The sequence below is a fragment of the Anopheles arabiensis genome, chromosome 2 (assembly GCF_016920715.1).
Source record: "Anopheles arabiensis isolate DONGOLA chromosome 2, AaraD3, whole genome shotgun sequence".
Lineage (NCBI taxonomy): Eukaryota > Metazoa > Arthropoda > Insecta > Diptera > Culicidae > Anopheles > Anopheles arabiensis.
Window position 1 is genome coordinate 83301550 of NC_053517.1, and position 19977 is coordinate 83321526.

Here is a 19977-nt window from a genome sequence, read left to right on the forward strand (position 1 = left end):
TTGCCCGTTTGCGCATTGAATATGAAGACGGTTGATTGAACTTAGATTTTACATACACAAACACACACACACATACATATTAGAAGATACACAACTATAGATCCCCCCTCCCCTCTCCTCTCTCTACACTGTTCTGGATAATCACCTAAATCCGATCGGTAAATTGATTCTTTTGCTTTCGGTTCGTAGTATGAACATCTCCACCATGTTTTGGGGGGTTTGCTACGCTCAATACCCTTTATTACTGTCTTTCTTAGCTTTCTGAAGCCTTTTTGTTGTAGTTGTAGTCGAGTTTTGTTCAAAAAACACACACATACACATTTACGTACGACATTGATCTGTGTTTGTTTTTGTTGCTGTTGTTGCGAAGAGTCTGCTAACCTTCCATCCCCCACATTGACTAGACGCGTGACGACGACCAATCATTAAGGTAAAGTGGTAAGTGTTGTGTTTTCCCTCATTCTTTATGTACAAACAAAACACGAGACGATCCTTTACACATGATCCATCGTACATGACACGTGATTTTCATCAACCGAAATCGATCATGCGCGATCGTATGTGCTGCTGTGCGGGGAGGACTGTCAGACTCTTCAATATCCTTGACCGTTCCATAATACACTCTGTTTTTGGATTTGCTTTTTGTGGTTTTCTTTTACTACCCTTCTTACTTCCCCCGTTGACTAGGCTCAAATATATGGTACACATCGATAAGTTACGGTACACAGATTATTTACACTTACAACATACATACATATATAAATACTCTTTACTCTTTGCTGAGTGGAATGATCCGTAAGGATACGTTGCGCTTATACTTGCTCTAGTGTTGTTTAGTTACTATAAGAATTTTGTTCCACTTAAAACGTAAAGTTTAAAGTACTCAAAACAAAACGGGTAAAACGGAAACGAATCTTGATCGTATCGTAGGAGTAGGAGCGTTTCCCTTTATTATATTACCCTCGCATTCTTGAGTTGCTCCTGCTAGTATCTCCCCTAGTTTTACCTCACGCAGCTCCGTGGTTTCGTTCGCTCGAGTAAAAATGGTTTGCAAGAACAAAACTTTTTTTTTTTAACAAGTGTCGTTAACTATCACAGTCTTTATATGTATAAATATTTGCTTTTGTTTTTGCGCCGCTTCCACGCTTCGTTTGCCAGGTGTTGTTTTATGTGTCTTTTTGGTTTGTTTTTGTCATTTTAATAGTTTTGTGTGTGAGTTGTTTGATACATTGTTCTGATAGTTGATTTGTTTCCTGGTTTGTTTCTATTTGGTAGCAAATTATTTTCAAAAGAGATAGTTTTCACAATTTATGCTTTCTGCTCCTGGCTTTTCTTAAATTTTAATACATTCTCATCATTTCGTTTAATCCATACTCAACTCACTCCGGCAAACGATTGCACCGACAGACAGACAGACTAGATGCTTGTTAGTTCGATCCTGTTGTTCACTGTTCTTCTCGACCTCCTTCCAACCCGGAGGAGCTTAAATAAGTTGACTCAATAGAAACTAAAGCACTTACAATACGCTATCGATCGAATAATGCATATGTACAACAATATGGCAAAACAACAGAAACGAGATAAAAAGGGAAAAAGAACTTCCGCAAAAAAAAACGCCTCTCTCTCTCTACCTCTTTGGATTGCTTTGGAACGTTTTTTTGTTTAATAATGGTTCACGGTTTCTGGTGGGAACGGTTTTGCGAGAAGTGGTACGTTCGTCTTCTCCGTCTTGCTCGCACAATGACTTTTTTAGCAAAACAATGGCTAACCCTTAATACTATACAGGGAAGGAGACGGGGGAGGGTTTTGAAAATTTCGTATCTTAAATACTGCGCACCCGCGGACGAAGGTAACCGACGGCACACAATCAGCCGCACGCCGTGACTAGATTACTGCTGCTGTACATCGTGTTTTAGTGGGCGATTTTGCGTTGGCCGCGTCCCCCCTTGTAGCTTTATCTATTTAACGTTTATATGTGTATGACGTGTGTGCTTTTGCTTTGTGACAGGAAGCTCAAACCCCCCACCGTCCCACCGCATGGCAGGGAGGGAAAGTTTGCGCTTGTCCAGCAGCAGTTTACATTACAACAAGATATATTGCTAATTATACACTGATCGGTTCGGTTCGGTTGTGGTTTGGTTTCATCCTTTCCTTTTTTTTAAAATACACCCACCCATCGCTGCTGGGTCGAAGGAGTCTCCCCGATGGAGGTTCATTTAAAAGTTGAGACATTTCTTAGATAGTCTAAAATACATTTATCTAACTGGGTAGTAGTGATAGTGGCGAGAGTAGTAGTGGCCGTACCGTTGCTAGTAGTCGTCCCGGTAGGGTCACTGGCTGCTGTCGTTGCTGTGGTTGCTGTTGGGCCACGAAACACGCCCACCTGGCCACCGGGGTCACCGTCGTCATCTGGCCGCATCGTTACCGTCCGCCGCAACAGCTGCTGCACCTCGGCCGTTGCCGGTGAGGCCAGCGAGCCACCCGCTATCTGCTTCCGAGGATATCCGGTCAGCTCGTGCTGATAGAACAGCTCCGGATGATGGTGTGCATGCAGTGGATGTTGCTGATGATGTTGATGATGGTGATGCTGCTGCTGCTGCTGCTGCTGCTGGTGCGAGTGATGGTGTGGCTGGTGCTGCTGTTGCGGGATTAGCGGATGCTATTATTCGTACGGTGTCAGCTTCTTGTACAGATCGAAGTTGTCGACCTGGGCGTGATGGTGGTGATGGTGGCTGGAGGACGTGGTCGTGGGCGTTGGTCATGCGTAGTGCGGATACGAGCCCAGATGGGGCGCAACATGCGACGGCGTCACGTGGCTCATCGTGTGGGAGGGATACAGGTTCGTGGCCGGGCTGCCCCAGTTACCCCAGCTGGCGGCCGACGGGAAGATGGAGGCTGGTTGGTAGGAAATGGAGAAAGCAAAGTGTTTCATTTAATACAGAAATCTCTTGGTGCCGTGACCAGGATACACTACATAAAACGCTCCCATTTATGATATTAATAAGCCCCACGATTGTTAATTAATTTGATTGAATTTAACAACCCTGTCAGGTTTAATAATTAATTTCAAGTTTTAATTGAAAGCCAAACCATGTTGAACCAGTTGTGAACTATTAATTGCATAGCTGATTGTACGTTGTTTGTTGATTTTCTTTGCCTTTGCTTCCGACAACTATGGTTCGACCTTCATTCCATTTAAGGTCGTTTTAAAGAAGCAACCCAAGCAACTTCTTCGACAATCAAAAAGCGAAGCTAAAACAAACTTCCAAAGAGCTAGCAACAACAAAAAAGAGTAGGTAGACTTTAATTTTCACCTTCACGTGAACCGACAGACGGCAAACACGCGGCTGCCGACGGGGACACGCAAAAAAAAGAAACAAGAAAGGAAGTACGCGAAAACGCGCTGAAGAGCGAAAGGTCCGCTTCGGAAGCCTCTAACAAACAAGCCGTTCCGAAACGGAACTAGTTAGGGAAACAGAAATTAGACCAAAAGAAACGGTTTCACTTCCACCCGGTTATTTTGCGTCTCCGGTTGGGCGCGGTTTGCAGCTCACGGGGAAGGGCCGCACCCCCATTTGGGAATCCTCCGGTTGGCGGAACCTTGCGATGGCCCATTTGCCTTTCCTTTCCAACCATCAGCGCGGGCTCCACATGGTCGTAGAAAAGGTAAGAAAAAGTCATCCTTCTTCTTCCGTTGCGCGTAGCTTCCGATCGCGTGCTACGGGCCAACGGGCCGGATTTCTCGTAGGAAGTAAGAATATGATGGTATTGGCGCTCTTTCACATAGGGCGGAAAAGATGATACTTGAGTTTTTCCGCCTGCGCCGGCGATAGTTTCCTTCGGGGTTGTGTATTCTTTCTGCTATTCCTACCGCCATTTCACCATTTACTCTTTGACTGTATGTGTGTGTAAGTGTGTGTCTTTCTATCCGAGTTAATCACGCCCGTAGCGAGCGAGATGGAGCTAGACAGACAAAGAGGCAAAGCACGGCACACGACGAGACAGAGAGCGAGCGAGAGATAGGGAGCGACTGATAGGGAAGGCAGACGGAGACGATGGAGACGCTTGGTGGTCGGTTACTGCAACATGCGCATGAGCCTGTGCTGTGCATTGGGTTACGGCGTGGTTTTAGGGGGCGCAACTGCTGCCATTGCAGCTAGGATTTCCAAGGCACTTCGGGCTGGAACTCCACGCAAGAATGTTTGCTACTCTCGTGTTCTTCCCTCCCGTTGAAGTACAAGATGGCTTGCTGATGATAATGTGGCGCTTCTCGGCATGGGGCTCACCACCACCAGTGCCACATCGGTGTGGGTGTTTTTGACGCTGGCGCTCAAAACGCAAGCGTGTTGTAAAATCGATGAAAGTAGGGAGCATTGATTTATCGCTTCTCGCTTTACGGTTCGTGGGAGTGAAAAATCGGGAAGCTTATCACGCGCACTGAAGGTCCTGGGTGGGAAAGTTTGCCTGGACAAAGGACATTTTCACGCGAAAGACTCGCGTTTTGGAAAATAAAAGCAAATTATGAGATTTTGGCTATTTATGGCTTAAACCTGGCAGTCTGTTTTTTGTAAAAAGTATATTTTCTATTCAAAACATGAAGTAACAGTCCAATATCAAAGGGATTTGTTAATATTTCAAGTCTAATGACTCAAATTAGAACAAAGCAGTATAAATCTATATTAAATCAAAATTGAACAGAAGTTAATACTTAGTTTGTTCATTCATAATATTTTCAAAAATATACAACTAAATCGAGCTTCAGTAATTAAAGGTATAAAGGCAGGAAACTGCTGTCGATTTCCTTTACACTTTACACTTTACAGGGTTTTCCAGGAGTTTTCATAGCTGTGGGACACATTATTGATTCTTTCTTACGTAAAAATGAACTTAATGTAATGGGAATTGGACTTCATAGCATCCTTGTTGGACAAATCCAATATGAATTTCTAATGAGTATGTCCAAATAGGGTGCCATAGAGTCTAATATCCATCATTTGAAGATCACTTCACATAAGAAAGAGTGAAACAGAAGTGTCCTACAACTATGACAGCCCTTGGAAACGCTGTACTTGATTTTTAGTACAGTCAACATAACTTCGTTTCATAATGTTATCGAACTATTTTTTCGTCATTAGAAACTAATTAGCTAAAAAAGAGATTAAAACCCCTGATTCATAAAGTAGAAACTAGAAAATAATACATAAAACAGCCCTAAAAAAGCAAGCTAATTTTTAGTACAAGCTGGAATAAATATGTACTAAAACCGTTTAACACCACACTTCCATTGAAACTTCTCTGCAACTTTCAAAACATTTCGATTCTTATAAACTATCACGGTGTGTCGATTGCTAGCAGCAAGCGAAAAATAGTGCCGTTACGCCTATTTTTACACGCCACAACGAAACGTTCACGAGCGATAAGCCAAATTGGGAAAGGAAATATCTTTAAACGGTTGAGTGCGAAATGGCGATTAGATTTCTTAGGCCACCGGTGGCAGTTCGGTGGTATGAAACAGGTCTTCAAAAACACATACCCATACACACAAACACAGAGAAAAATACTCCATAGTAAAGGTGGCACCACTACGCAAAAAACACATAAACCCGAGTAGAGTGGGTCCTGAGAGCACCCGATTTCCTTTTCCCGATAAACCAGAATCCCTGCCACAACTTACCGGAAGATGACGTCATGCTGTGGTGGGGGCTCATGAACGAGCTCAGCTTGGCCCCGTGATGGTACGGCGACATGAACAGGTCGCTCTGGTACTTGTAGGTCGGATCCGTCTGGGGCTGGGTCGCGGCTGCCAAACCCTGGAAGTCGAACTTGTAGGCGTAACGCTTGCCGTGCACCTTCGTCATAATGTTCTTATCGTAGTAATATCTGTAGCCGCCCGGTGGGGTTGTATTATTTTTGTTGGTCCGTTCGGAGGCCATGTGGTGAGGGGTGAAGAGGAAGAAACAAGAACAAGGAAGGTGGATTAGAAGAGAGAAAAAAATGGTAAAAACAGATTCCCGTTGTATGGGGTGGCGTAGGCGTAGGCAGTCACAATAATAAAGTCGGTAAAAAGACGGGCAAAGAAACGGAAGAAAGTGTCTCAATCAAGCCGAAGAAAATACACTTTTACTCCCTTCCCCCCTTTCCCCCCAGAAACGTACGGTACGTGCCGGTATAAATTGTGTGCGACAAGGGGTGTTTTTTCGCTCCTCCACAGCCATTGCCGGCGAGTTTACGACCGTGGGGCAGAATACTTCAGTGTGCGTAACGCGTCGGAGTGAAGTTGTATGTTCCGATTTGTCGGTTTCGATAAGCGGCGGAGCGATAGTGCCCGGGTGCTACAGCTAATTCGCCCACCGATTGCCCTCTGGAATACACAAATGGTCGTAGCGCAAACCGCTGCCAGGCACGCTCACGGGGAAAGCAAATTGTATCCCGGTTTCTTGTACAATTTTCTTCCTCGCGCTGTGGAAGAAAGAGAGAGAGAGAGGCGCCCAGAGACGCGACTGGTCAATAGAGGGGGAAGATATACATTTTCAATATCTTCAAAAAGCAACGAATGACAAACGAACAACGCTACTGACACGCTTCTCGCGCGTCGACAGCGCCAAAGATCGGACGGCGCTACACGACACGGTTGCGTACATTGTGTCAAAACGCTCGCTGACAGGTCGTAGGTCGAAGAACAATGTGTGTCTGGGACTACTAGATTGGAAAGTGTGCTGCTGCTGATGCGGTAATGGCAACCGAATGGACACGTGGATGATGAGGAGGTTATTCATACGACGTTCCGGCCAAAAAACGCAAGGCATACAAACATGTTTGAGAAAGCAATAGTGCCGTCGGTCGCATTGTTAAGCATGAAATGCTCATACGGTTAATGTACCCTCGGTCCCTCGGTTCCATCGTCCCAGTGACGGGCGAGAAGGAATGAGTGGCGGTTGCGATTTGAACGCGATTTCAAATACGCTCTACGTGCCGAAGCGAATTGATTGGCATGTGGAAAACGTAACCGGATGGCACTAGAAACAATGGAACTGTCGTCACATATGGGTAGAGCTGTGCAGGAATGGGGAAAAAGTGTTGAAAAATCAGAGCAAAAGCCTTCCAAAACAGTCTATTTTGAAGGTAAACATGTGTCGATAAACTGAATCTAAATGGAAAAACTGCTCCAAAAAGGGTAAAAAGCGGCCCTACTCCACTTCAATTTCAGAATCAGAGCATTGGTATGTCCTATACCGGGTTCGGGGAAGCAATATTCATCACCTACAGCGAGAACCACATTATAAAAAACTGTCCCCCTAAGTTGTGCGTCCTCGATTGCCCTCCGTTGAGAAAATATTCAAAATTACATCCATTAAAATCATACATCTCCAGAGCTCCGAACATGCATTGACAGCCAGACAGCGAGAAGGATTACAGCCAACGTTGGTTCGTACCTCAAATCATCATCAACATAGACACACATTCATACACACACACACGTACTCCAGAATCATTATCGGGAGAAGCATCAACAGTGGCATGATAATGGTTACCCGGCGCCCGAGACGGATTGTGGAGTATGCTTTTTTGCTGCTGCCGTTTCTTCCCTTTTTCCCCAAACACTCGCCCATTGACTTTTTGCCAGGGCGATAGCGGGGACAGCATAAAATGAGCCGGGCGTGTTGCTGTCACTCAGCCGTGCAAATGCAAATGCTCTGTGTGTGTGTTTGGGTGTGAAGAAGCTATCATTTGCCCACTCCACCACAGTCACTCGAGTGGTGGAAAAACGCACCCGAGCACTTTTCCGACCGAACATTTTCGAGTGGCTTAATGTGTGTACATACATATTCAAGTGGGCCATCTTCCAACAACCACCCAGCAAACCCCTGTTCCCCTCACAGGTCTAGGGCACTGCTCTTGCTCACTGCAGCCACTTGGATCTGCTACTGCTGTCATGATTGTTCCATCATTGTCATCTCCAAAGCCCTGGCTGTACGCACTTGTACATCATCCCCATGGCCATCCCACCAACATTGTTCTTTAGTGCTCCCTTGTGCGTGTTTGTGTGTGCACGCGCTCAGGACAACATCTTGCGGGCGGGGCCCAACCATAGAGATAGAGAGAGCATTTACAGCCGATTACCCCAAAATGTGACGAAATGTGTACCCCGTCATCGACGACACTAGGAGCGTGATCCCTGCGGTAGAACAGAGCCAAGCTTCAAACAGGGCGTTGTAAACGCTGTATCCCTCTGGCATGGGAAGCGAGATAATTTAGTACGAAATGGTAGCCATGGCCTGGGAGGGAACCAGCGGGATTTTAATTCCTCTGCAATGATTTAATAAAGCAACTGAGTCAACATACGGTACCGGCAGCATTCGGTTCGGCTGCTGTCTGGCTACGGGAGAATCAATAATTTGACATTTCGCAAATTGAATTTGTGTAATGTCACCACATGGAGCGGTAATTGGAAAGTGAGAGCGGGAGGGATAGAGTTTTGTAATTGATTTTGTAATTGAAAGTAGTTTACGTTCTGATGAAATTGGTTGACAATAACAAAAAGGTCGAATATGAACTATACTAAATAACTATACAATATCTTAGCTTTAGTCAACTCTTTGATAACTTTCAGCGTGCATTTTATCGAGCAAAGTCTTTAACTAAGCCCTATAAACTCACGCGATGGTTAGTAGACACGAAAGTTGCCATAAATTTCCTCTTAACGCCCATCTTGATCGCAAAGCGATAGTGTGCTCCGTGCTTCTGTACAGAAATTGTCTTTCGCATTTCCAGAACGATGGCGCCATCATTCGCGCTGCTAGCGTCACCAGCTCCCAACACCCGCCAGCCCAGTCCCAGCACAGAAGTATATTAGATTTTGGCTAAATCAAAATGTTGTTATTTTTCAATTTACAAATTTGATTGCATGAAACCTCCTCCGTTTGCTCGCCGGGATACGGCATACGGTTTCGCAAACCAACCCGGTCTGTTGCTGCGACAGAGAGAGAGAGAGAGAGAGAGAGAGAGAGAGACCAGAGCGTGGGTAAAGGATGAGGCAGGGTGTCACACCTAGCTGTTCCAGCGTTCCTTCTTGCAGCTCATGCTGCGTTCGGTTGGTTTGTTGGTGGCACAGTAAAATTCCCATGTTGTAGCCACACTGGAGGAGAAGTTTGGCGAGCGCTCCGCACAGCGAACGGGATTGAAACATCTGCCAGTAAGGATAAAATTGCACCGCAGTAGCCACCCACGGGGCGAAGGACTGGTTTTCGGGACGTACGTTCTTTCACGAGCACGACACAGCGAACGATGTGGCTGTGGGTTTTGTGTGAGCCGAGGGCCTTCCATAGCTCGGATGGGCGGGCAAGTTGTTGCGAAAACCACCCGGCGGCCCCGGTGGATTAATGGAATGTAAGAACGGTATCTGAACGGGCATTATGGCACATCTCGACAAGAAAGTTGGACGATTTTTCCAAAACCAAACCGAGGGCCGAGGTTTCGGAGAGATTTGTTGGGAGAGGTTGGTATGTGGTAGCCGGAAACAGCACCGCCCGCTCGGGAGGGGAAGATTTCAGCATGCTCTTCAATCATTCGTACGAATGAATACGAAACGTTGAAATTGAAATTATTAGATAAATCGGCGATAAAATGTGTCTGAAGAGCCGGCGGAGGTAACTGGCACGTCTAGTGAGATAGCTGAATGAATATATTTCAATGGAAAGACACACCATGAAAGCGTACAGCATTTGGGTTGGGTTTTGGCGAAGAGGATATGGCGCGGATGGTACGGTTGATTAAATTGGCAAAAGAAATATCTAAGAGCTTATCATACTTGTCACCAAAACTTTGCGAAAGTGCAGTTTTGTCCTGGCTGTAAAGTTTGACGTGTGAGACGCTGCACAGGTTGATGGGATGGGGCGTTTTGCGAACATTTTCAACTTCTTTAAAAAGTGTCTGCAATCATTGGGATGGCTTGAATGTGTGACAACATATGATAACTTATTGAAGGACACGTACATTTGTATCCAATGATAGCATACTAAGAATTACTATGAAGAGGAGTACAATTTAAACTTATTCCAATCGTATGGAGAGCTGATGCTTAGACTCACTTTGTTTAAAGAGAACAAATGGCTCGTAATATACATGTTAGAATAGAATTGTTCGAAGTCATCTAAATACGATTGCCTCATGAGTTCTTAGTGTGCGCCTGAATCTATGCCATATCACGTTATATGTCATTTAATAAACTAACAGCACAACTAATACATTTTGTACGTTTATATTCTTGTGTAGAGCTGACAAAAATAGTTAATTAATATGGAAATAATTGAGAAGTTTTATCTTACAAACATTTATTAAACTTATGGTTGTTTTCAGATTTTTGAGAGCAAACATTTTAAGCGATTTGTCAAAATATGACGTCATTTTAACGGATGATATTCACTATGATAATTCACAATTTTTTCAAGCAGATGACGCCATGATAGATATATTCTACTGAAGGAATTTTCAGAATTTCGATTCTGCTTGGCTCGTTCCGTTCCTGGTCAAATGGAAGGTTCGATTTTAACCTCAATTACTTTTTTACGTCATTCATTACACAAACACAAAATCTTGTACCATCGTCTTTTTCCGCTAAAAAACTTTACTGCGACTAATTTCCTCAGCCGTACCTCTAATATTTCGTGTCTTTGCTATAAAGATATGATGTCGGTCAATATAAGGTGTTTGTCAATTAACGTTATTGTGCCCGCTTATTTTTCATTGCCGCACTTGGATAAATTACGATAGAAGGTTGATTTTACTTACATTTCTTAATCTTTTATCATTAACTTATTTTTTGTTGTATTGTGTGCACCTTTCATTACATCTAAAATTCTCAATAATATCAATTCAATATTTTTTGTCTAGCTTCTCTCCAGCTTTCCAAATAGTGAATTAAAATCTATATCGAAAAATTACCTTTTTTGCATATACCCTTATCACAATTATTCGCTCCATATTTTATACCGACTTAGGATCAAAATTTCGGAAGGGTCAATGTAAGAATTGTATGTTCTTATTCTTAAACCACATTTGTGTATCCGTGCTCGTGTGGATACTGGCGTTCTGTTGCTGTCAGTAAGAGCAAAACGCATGGTAGAAATAACTAAAAAATTTGCAACATTCCTTTTTTACAACCCCAAACAATCACCTCATACTAATCGATATCATATATTTTGAAGATGTAGCAAAGACACGAAATTTAGAGGTGCGGCTATAGAAACAAGAAGCAGTGTATTAAAAGTTTTGAAAAAATGTATTGTTGATATATTGTTTTGTTCCCATTGGTAGTAAATTGACGAGAAATGGAATTTTTGCTTTCCTGTTCTGCCAAAATGAAACTACAGAAATACAAAATAAAATCCAAACACAACTTCACCCCATGCCATTAATGATGCCAATCATCCCGAAAAACGGCAATACAAATATCATTTCGATTCCTAGCAAAAAGGGACAAAAATCAAACTAACATGCCGAAAATAGTACAGAAAAGGGCAAACATGGCTAATTGTTGAACCGAATAAGAAAAACCCACACAAACACACGCATGCTACCCAGAACCGAGAACGGGTCGCTGGACAGTGTGATCCAATTTGCCATTCAATCAACCGTTCGGTGATGGAAAAAAGGTCCCGGCTAACTATTGCTCGGAATCAATCCGACGGTCCGACGGTTCGATAGCAAGCGCAAAGGCTAATCCCATTACGGGTCAAATGTAGCGCTCGCAGTTCGACCATCGTTATCGACGGTCGAGAAAAGAAAAAAGAAAGTGACAAGACGAGAGTGAGAGAGGACAAAAAAGACCCCCGATAGCTCGGGGAATGTGAACAGACTGACAAAGGTTCGTCGCGTTACGCGCAGCAGGACGGCAAACACTCATCCAGCAGCTAGCGCTGCCAATGGTCCGTTACGGGGGGCCCGGGTGGGCAACGATTCAAATCGAACCCGAGATGACGAGCAGGGCGGTGGCAATCGTTAAAGACAATTTGATTTACTGGGATGATTTCTTTTGTTGCGCGGCCAACCCACCGAACGCGCCCCCTGCAGTAGTTTCGTTGCCGTTTCGGGCCGCCAGCACCGATGATCCTAATTCTATGATTCCACAAACGCAAAGCTCGACCATATCCTTGGCAGGGCTAATAATGGTGAGTTGGAGAAAACGGGGCAAAAGGAACGATTTGTGTACGAATTTTTGTGGCTAATTTTCGACGACAGAAGTAAATTGAGTGAAAATTGCAATAAAACTGACATCAAAAGAACATTAAGCATAAATTATGCTTTTCGCGGAGCGACGGGGAGGTTCGTCCACTCCCCGACTCCCATCCAATCCATTACACTGTACGTACCTTAGTGCCCGGCTGAGCTTGTCGTAGTTCATGTTCGGTTTTGACTTTCGCTCACCCCAGCGTCTGGCCACCTCGTCCGGATCGGTCAGCTTGAACTCGCCGTTCGTACCCTCCCAGGTGATGCAGGTGGCGTTGGTAGAATCGCTGAGCAGCTCGAGCAGAAACTGCCATAGCTGTATCTGTCCAGAACCTTAACGAGAAAACAAGAAAAAGAAAGTATATTAGTAAACGGTGCCGGCGATCACTATAATGATGATGGCGGAAGGTTCCTTAGGTTCGTTTCTAGTGCACATTAATCATCTGCCTTCCAGGAAAGAACCGGTTGAACACACACAACGGGTGAAGAAAATGGTTAAAAAATTACCAGAAAATTAGAACGACTATGTTCACTAAGTGGTTACACTTTGTCCTTGTGTGTGTGTGTGAGTGTACTAAGAATAAAACAAGCTGGAACATACATCACCAGCAATACTCCCACTCGCCCGCGCTCGACAAGTGGTTGATGATTCAACAAGCATTTTGGGCATTTGGGCGTATTACAACATATTCATAATACGCCCGTAAATTTACCACCAAGCGGGTGGTAGAGTTTCGCGAAAAAAGGGAAGAAAACAGAGGGAAAAAACATTACCTAACTTTCCGAAACGATCAAAAAACGTTCATCCCGTATCGTAGCGAAGGGGACCGGGACACATTAACGTTTGCGATGTCAGCGAGGTGAAGGACGAGCGGTGCCGCGACAACCATACGGCAGCACTACAACAAAGGGCTAATTATCATAACATCATCAATAATAACACCCACCCAAGCCCAAAAACGTCCATGGTGCGTGGTCTAAGCGAACCCTCGCCTTTGTACGGGTAGAATTTAGCAACCCTACCGAGAGGTGTGGAGGAAACCCGGGATTCTTCGGGTGCCTATCGAGGGGTTTTCCCTCAGATTTAGGCTGCATGGGTTTTCGGTCACATTCGGTCGCATTCAATCTGTGCGGATTATGTGATTCATCATTAGTAAATCGGTATGTTCGATGTGTTTTTATAGCCTACGCACCGGAACGGGGGAGGTAGTTTGTTTGAAAAATCTGGGCGATAAATAGGATGGTGCTTGTAGTTAGAAAGGGCAAACTATACACAAACAGTGATTTTTCTGATGCGATGTCCTGCTGCGAAAAGAATTGTGAAGATTTATTTTGATTTTGATTCAGTTTTTGGTTTTTTCGAGGGTGCTTAATTTGTTTCCAGCTATCGAAAAGTTGTTGAACGAAGGTGAATATGTCTTCTTGATAGGGTCCTTTAGTTAAACTACTGTGCACTGCTAGACTTACGATATCATTAGGAGTTTATTTCGCTCCCTCTAGCACTGCAACATACTCAAATCAATAAGTGTCTTATGTGTTTAAAACCAAAGCGATAGTATTTCATGAGAATCTGTGCAATTCCCTGTCAAAACTCAGTAAATAAGCTCTATAAACCATGTACTTTGCCAAAGTCAACTCAAAGAAAAAATGATTTTTAAATAGTACAAGCCGAAAATCTCAATTTGAATTGCATGTTAAATATTCTGACAAATATTGCACAGTTTTGGGAATTAACTAACAAAGGATAGGCCGTCAGCACGATCTAAAAACCATGTTTCAAGTGCTTACATTGTTTTGAACCACAAGGTTTTAAGAATCTCCAGTTATAAAAGCAGATTAACATGCCAACAAACAACAAAATTGTATCCCAAAGAGTAAACTCATACCAATACATCTCTGTTCAATTTCATAGATTTAAACAGGGTTTATAATGCTTAAATTTTTTCTGAAATAATTCATTTTTTTGGTCTACTGGACAACTGAAAACTAGATTTTAAACAATATTTTTTTATTCACAATATTTTTAGTACCAAAAATTCTCCAAAATCTTATTAGAACATCTTTTCTGTTCAACTGTTCTGTTCTGTTCATATCTCAGATCAATAGACGTTTAATTAATGAATTTGGGATGGATCTTTATAGATTTTAGCTATTGATTTGTTAAGGATGCCCCGTGCTGTACAAGACTCAACGTAGATCTGTTTCCCATCCTAAATCGTATACTGGTATTGTCGTTTGATCATACAATTGCAAACAAGATTTTAAGGGAAAAGAAAGGATATTGAACATAGAAAACTTTGTAATATATTGTACTAAAACCTGCATTTAGCGCCATCTGTCAGCATTTGGAAGATACGATCGCGATGCATAAAGGCTTTAGTATTCAGTATTTTACACACCACCATTACAACTTTTGGCAAATAAAAGGTTGTTATAAATAATACCCGCTTTCTTCCACTTTTCTGATAGTATATCAATTGTTTCCCCACGATCCATGGGTTATAATTAACACCTCCATTAAAATCAGGCACGAGCAAAAGGCAACCAAACGACACCGCAAACGAACACCATCCGTACGGAACGGATCCGGACGGTTTCCGTGGTACCGCCAAACGGTCCCGCGCGACCCCCTTCTGGTGGGCATGGGTCGAGCTGCGCTCCCTCTGATTAAATTTGTTGCCGGTTTCCGATCATTTCACACCTTTTTCCGTACCTTCCTGTTGCCTTGACCGCCCATTTCCTCCTACTTGTTGTACGGACGGGGTTTTATTTAGTGTCTAACTGGACCAGCTGGCCCGTCCAGCTAACGGGGCAAATGTAGATGTGCGTTTCTATGTGTGTGTGTTGCGGTGGGCGATAAGGGCTTTCGGAAGAAGCAAAAGTAACGACCCCCTGTTACCGGTTCGGGTGGTCCTATTTTTTGTTGTGCCCGGTTGCATTGTACGCTGGTCCCGGAACTGGTCTTTGTTGGAATGGATCTTTCGAGTGAATCGATTCAACCACCACCCCTAGGACGAGGAGCAGGGGGATTTCAGGTCAAGTGTTATTGGGTCATCTGTCTTCTGGTACAACCGGCTGACCGGTGAGTGTGTGGCTCGGCTCTTGTTCTTGGGGTCCCTTTCCTCTACAAAGGGAGCCATGCTGGAGGGATGTTGTTGTTTCTTGCTTTATTCGTTTGGGGGGTTCGTTATGTTTGCTTCCTGTTGCCTGTTGTGTCGGTGCAGGTTATATCCCTTTCGACCACGCTAACGCTGGACCACCCTTCAGTACACATACGTCCATCTTTGCTTCCGTGTTGGCCACCGAGCGGGCCGAGTCGTTGAGGTTGTGTACTATTTTTATTTCTTTATTATCGACTTATACCCGACGGCAAAGCAACGCGAGCTACGTACACGGTGACACGCAAAGCGGGACCTCCTACGCGGCTTTGCCAAGCAGACCATAAACATAGGCACACTACTACAGCGAATGTAACGACTTGTAGGAAGAATGAGCCGACTGGCACGGGGCACACCGTGATGATAAGATCTAGTGAACACGATTCACTTTCAACCCCGGCGTGGGCTGCCCCGCTGGCGTAAGAAACGGGCGGAAAAATAGACCAAAGGAAGGTTCCGGCCCATTCGAAGGACGCCTTGTGCTGTGCGCCGTCGTGGAACAGTGAAGCGATAAAAGGGAGCGAAAAGGAATGCCTTCTTACACGGCGATCAGACATCCAGTTTACTTGCCGGTGGTGGTCGTTGTTGGACATCGGTGCGTTGTGGCCTCTCGGGTGGAAGGGAAGAAAGGAACCGATTTCCGAGAATTATTGTAGTGAGACATGCGAGGGCAAAATTTTACAGTGGCACTGGAGTCTTTCCCTATGGTCGAAAGGGGGGGGATGGCAAATAAGATCGTCTTGAATCGAGGACTGATTTAAGACTTCCTGCCACTGCCCGGTGGATTTAGTTTAAAAGGATTGCATGAACGAGCGCGGTGCGTACCGTACACCGGCAGGCTTGACCATGGGCGGCCTTTCTCGTACTGAAGCAACTGTGAGGTGCAACGCATTGTTGCGAGTGTTGAATTATGCTTTGTGTCAGTATTATCATATTTTCCTGAAGTTTGTTGGAAAAGATAGTGCATGATCTATTATATAGCTTAGTCCAGCTGAGCTTTGAGAGTTAGTTAACAATCTAATTACTTTGTATCAACCAGTTAGGATGGATTGTGCTTAAAATATAGAAGATAATCGTTTTTTTTTGTTCAGTTACAGTCTTAGCAACAAGAACATATACATTTTCCTACTAATCAATACTTTTAGCACATTAATAAGGCGTCAGGTGGCTCCATCTACCGGAAATTAAACAGTACTATCATTGTTTTAGTAGGGTTCGATCATCCGATTGAATACTAAGCAGCGAATAGTAAACTAATATCGAAAATACTTCTGATTTCTAAATGTCTAATCAACTAGCAAGCAAATCGAAATAATTGAGAAGACATTAATACGTACTAATAATTCTAAACTATTACAACGCAACTATTTAGATCATTTAAAAAAATAAAATATGTACCCCAACTACAATTCAAAAACACAACTCGTTTCGCTGATATCTTCTCGAGATATCGTCTAGAAATTGTAATTGATTATGCGTAATGTCAGGCCTTTCTAAAATACTAAAAATTAAATTAATAAAACAACGTTCCTAAAGCCTGAATATAGAAACAAAGCTTTTTGAATCAAAGCATTAAACGACAAAAGAGAAAAAAAATACCAAAACCAGTATTTTCCTCCGCCTAACAAACAATCAAAGTGCAATGAAGGGTAAAAAATCCTTCACTAAAAGCAATGAATCATTTCAATGTGACATCGAAACGAAAAACATTTGCCAACAAACACCGTGACGCTGTAATTCGCACCATACCGCGATTGCTTTCACTATTAGCATATCCCACTGCTGGGCCCTTTACCCCCCGCATTTGTTCTATTTCAACGCATTTTCCATGGTAATGGCAATGTTTTTTATACGCCATTTTGTACAGCAAATCCCGTACACCTTCACACTCATCCCCAAACGCCTTCTGCTCACGGCTCAGAGGGAGCTAATTACACGAACGTGGGGTTTCGTGCAGAATGTTTTGTTTTTCTTTTCTCCCATTTTGGAATAGCGCGCGGCTGGAACGTAACCTCTCGTTACACACAAACAACACGCGGCTAGTCTCAAAACGCTTGCAAAACGTTACGGTGTTAGTATGTGAGAGTGTTTTTTTCGTTTTTTTTTTTTGCAAATTTTGCCCTGCCAACCATCATCGCCACACAGCCTGGGTGTACTACTAGGCGGGTGGAAAAATGGTCGAAAATGGATTGGTCCCACCACCACACAAGAGAAGCGGGCACCATATTGGAAAGCGTGGCATGCCGGCGCGCGCAAACCATGGAAATGGTCGCGCACACTCGCACCGGAAATTTAATTAAACGCTTTGTGTTTCTTGCCTTTATTTACCTATTTTTTGTTGCTGTCGTTTTCTGCCAGCGTAGGCCAGCCATTTGCCATTTGCCTTTTGGCCATCATTTTCCTTCATTTGCCGCTAGCTTTGGAGCCATATTTTAAGCGGCTTCAGCGTAAATATATTAATAAACACGTAGCGAATGTACACGGCTCTCGGGTGCCAGCTTGAACTTTGTGGTTCCAGGGGGGGAATTATTGTTCATATTCCATCATACTCTTGGTTGGTTAAGCAAGCGAAGAGAACAACAGATCGGTCCAGCATTCGTATTCCCATTTCTTTTCTGCTCGAAATGCCGGAACATCGCAAGGATGCGATGTTAAAGCAGTGGCAACCCCCGACTATGGTAGCTTATTACTCGTGGTTTTGTGCCATCGCTTTTTACTCCTTGCTGATGAATTAAAGTTGAGATAGGAGCAAACAATCCTACTCACTCGCTCACTGTTGTGTGGTTTGTGCGAATCAGTACGTGTGTTTGATGCTTCAACATTGTCAACTTCGTACCTCTGGCTCCATCTTATGGTAATATTATCTTTCCACTCTCTCTCTCTCTCTTTTTTTGTCTATTCTGTGTTTTGTTTTGCATTTATTTGCCGTTCGTTCTTTCATTTACACAATTTTCAACTGCATTTCCAACGCCGGCAGGCATCCGCGACGGCGAATGGCTTCCGGTTTCCCTTCGGTCCACAGTTCCGGCCCCGGGCATCAGTGGCAACCGGAGCTTGTGTGACTTTTGCCGGCTAATTAGTTTCCTTGAGCGGTTGCCGCACGAAAAGTGCTAATTAGTGTCGCCCACATGGAAACGGGCGTCCAAGGAAAATGTTGGCGGTTGGCAAGAGGAAAGAGATGGTGGTGAAATTATTTTTCCCTTCAGACGGGAAATTTATTTTTTTAAAGTAGACTATTTTATATTCATTTTTTTACTTTTGCTGCCTTAGTTGGTTGTGGAAATAAAAATCCTATCTAGCAGTTGTTTTGATATGTGGCAAACTATTTGAACATCGAGTTGAGTGTAATCTTGTTAACAATTTAGTGTAACTATAGGTTTTCTTATTTAATTCGATCATTTGTAACTTTCTATAGTTACAGTTTAACAAAATTTCTGATTTTTAATCAGTGAAAAATAGAAAAGCTCTCTTAGTGTAGTGTAGTGATTTTTTTTACTTTAGTGCCCTTGTAATATTAGTATATTTTTGTTCTAAAAAGTTCTTCAAATCATCGAAACTGGAGAAATCTGTTTATACATTCGTCTTTTGGAACTGCCAACTGCTTAAGGATGTGTTTTGCTTCTTGTTCTATTCTATGACATCATAACCTTCGCGATTCATACCGATCTATACAACTTTCCGAGACTTATTTAGTACCACGCGGCTGGATATTGCGTCCTTGCTACGAGTGGACGCTCTATACGAGGCTTAAACCAATGACGAGCATATAAGTAAGTCCTACGAGTTGTGTTAGATATTGAGCGCATTTGTAGGCTTATGTGATTACATCAAGTGTTTACAGGGTTGATTAAGGTTAACACATAACTACTTTGCTACTACTCACGTACTAAAAACAAACCAATTGCTTAGTAGTTGTATATTATTCAGACTGTTTTCATATAAATATCATCAACATTTTCTGTTTTAAATAATTAAAACTCAGTTTTACGTTGCAATGCATCTAAATTGCCAAATCATTTGACAGTGTGTATGATCTCCAACTCTTGATCCTACAGTGTATTTCAGTATTTTCCCTTCACCCAGATAAATGTCTTTCCTTCCTCTTGCCAGCAGGTTTAACCTTGCCCTTTAACACCGCTTCGTAATTGCTGACCGTAAGTCAATTTTAAAGAGACCAACAATTCCCCTTGCATTTGGGCAGCATGACACCGTGAGTTTTAGCCTTAAAGTCGATGAATATTTCATGAGTGCCAAAAGAAAACACGAGAAAAAATCCAAATCCACTAGTACCCATTCGTTCCGGGTTGGTGATGGTGTGTTTGGATAAAAAAACCGGTACCGGTCAAGAGTCACTGCCAACTCCACCCGGTAGGACATGGGTAGGACACAGTCGGTCTGTCTGTGCGGGAACGTATGATTGCCCGGTGTAGATACCACCCCCCCCTCCCCCCAGAAGTACACCCGGTTCCGGTTCAATTCGTTCCAGTGCCCCGTGAGTGGCGGGAGGTCTTGAAGCAGAACGAGCCGAGGATCACCCAGACACCTTTAAGGGGACACTGGACCGGGAAAGAATAGATGGAAAAAGGGACAGAGA

General features: G+C 43.5%; 1 protein-coding gene across 4 annotated transcripts in view; it reads right to left on the minus strand.

Annotated features, from left to right (window-relative positions):
• Positions 1 to 1328: 1328 nt before the first annotated feature.
• LOC120896391 (DNA-binding protein D-ETS-3) overlaps positions 1329 to 19977 on the minus strand; it is a 65774-nt gene continuing 47125 nt past the window's right edge. For all 4 annotated transcript variants that reach the window (XM_040300468.1, XM_040300462.1, XM_040300478.1 and 1 more), the window contains 3 exons: positions 12369 to 12558; positions 5675 to 5880; positions 1329 to 2895 (listed from right to left, as the gene is read on the minus strand). In XM_040300468.1, coding sequence (XP_040156402.1) covers positions 2759 to 2895; positions 5675 to 5880; positions 12369 to 12558 — 533 coding nt within the window. In that variant the 3' untranslated portion in view covers positions 1329 to 2758. The remainder of the gene's footprint in view (positions 2896 to 5674; positions 5881 to 12368; positions 12559 to 19977) is intronic.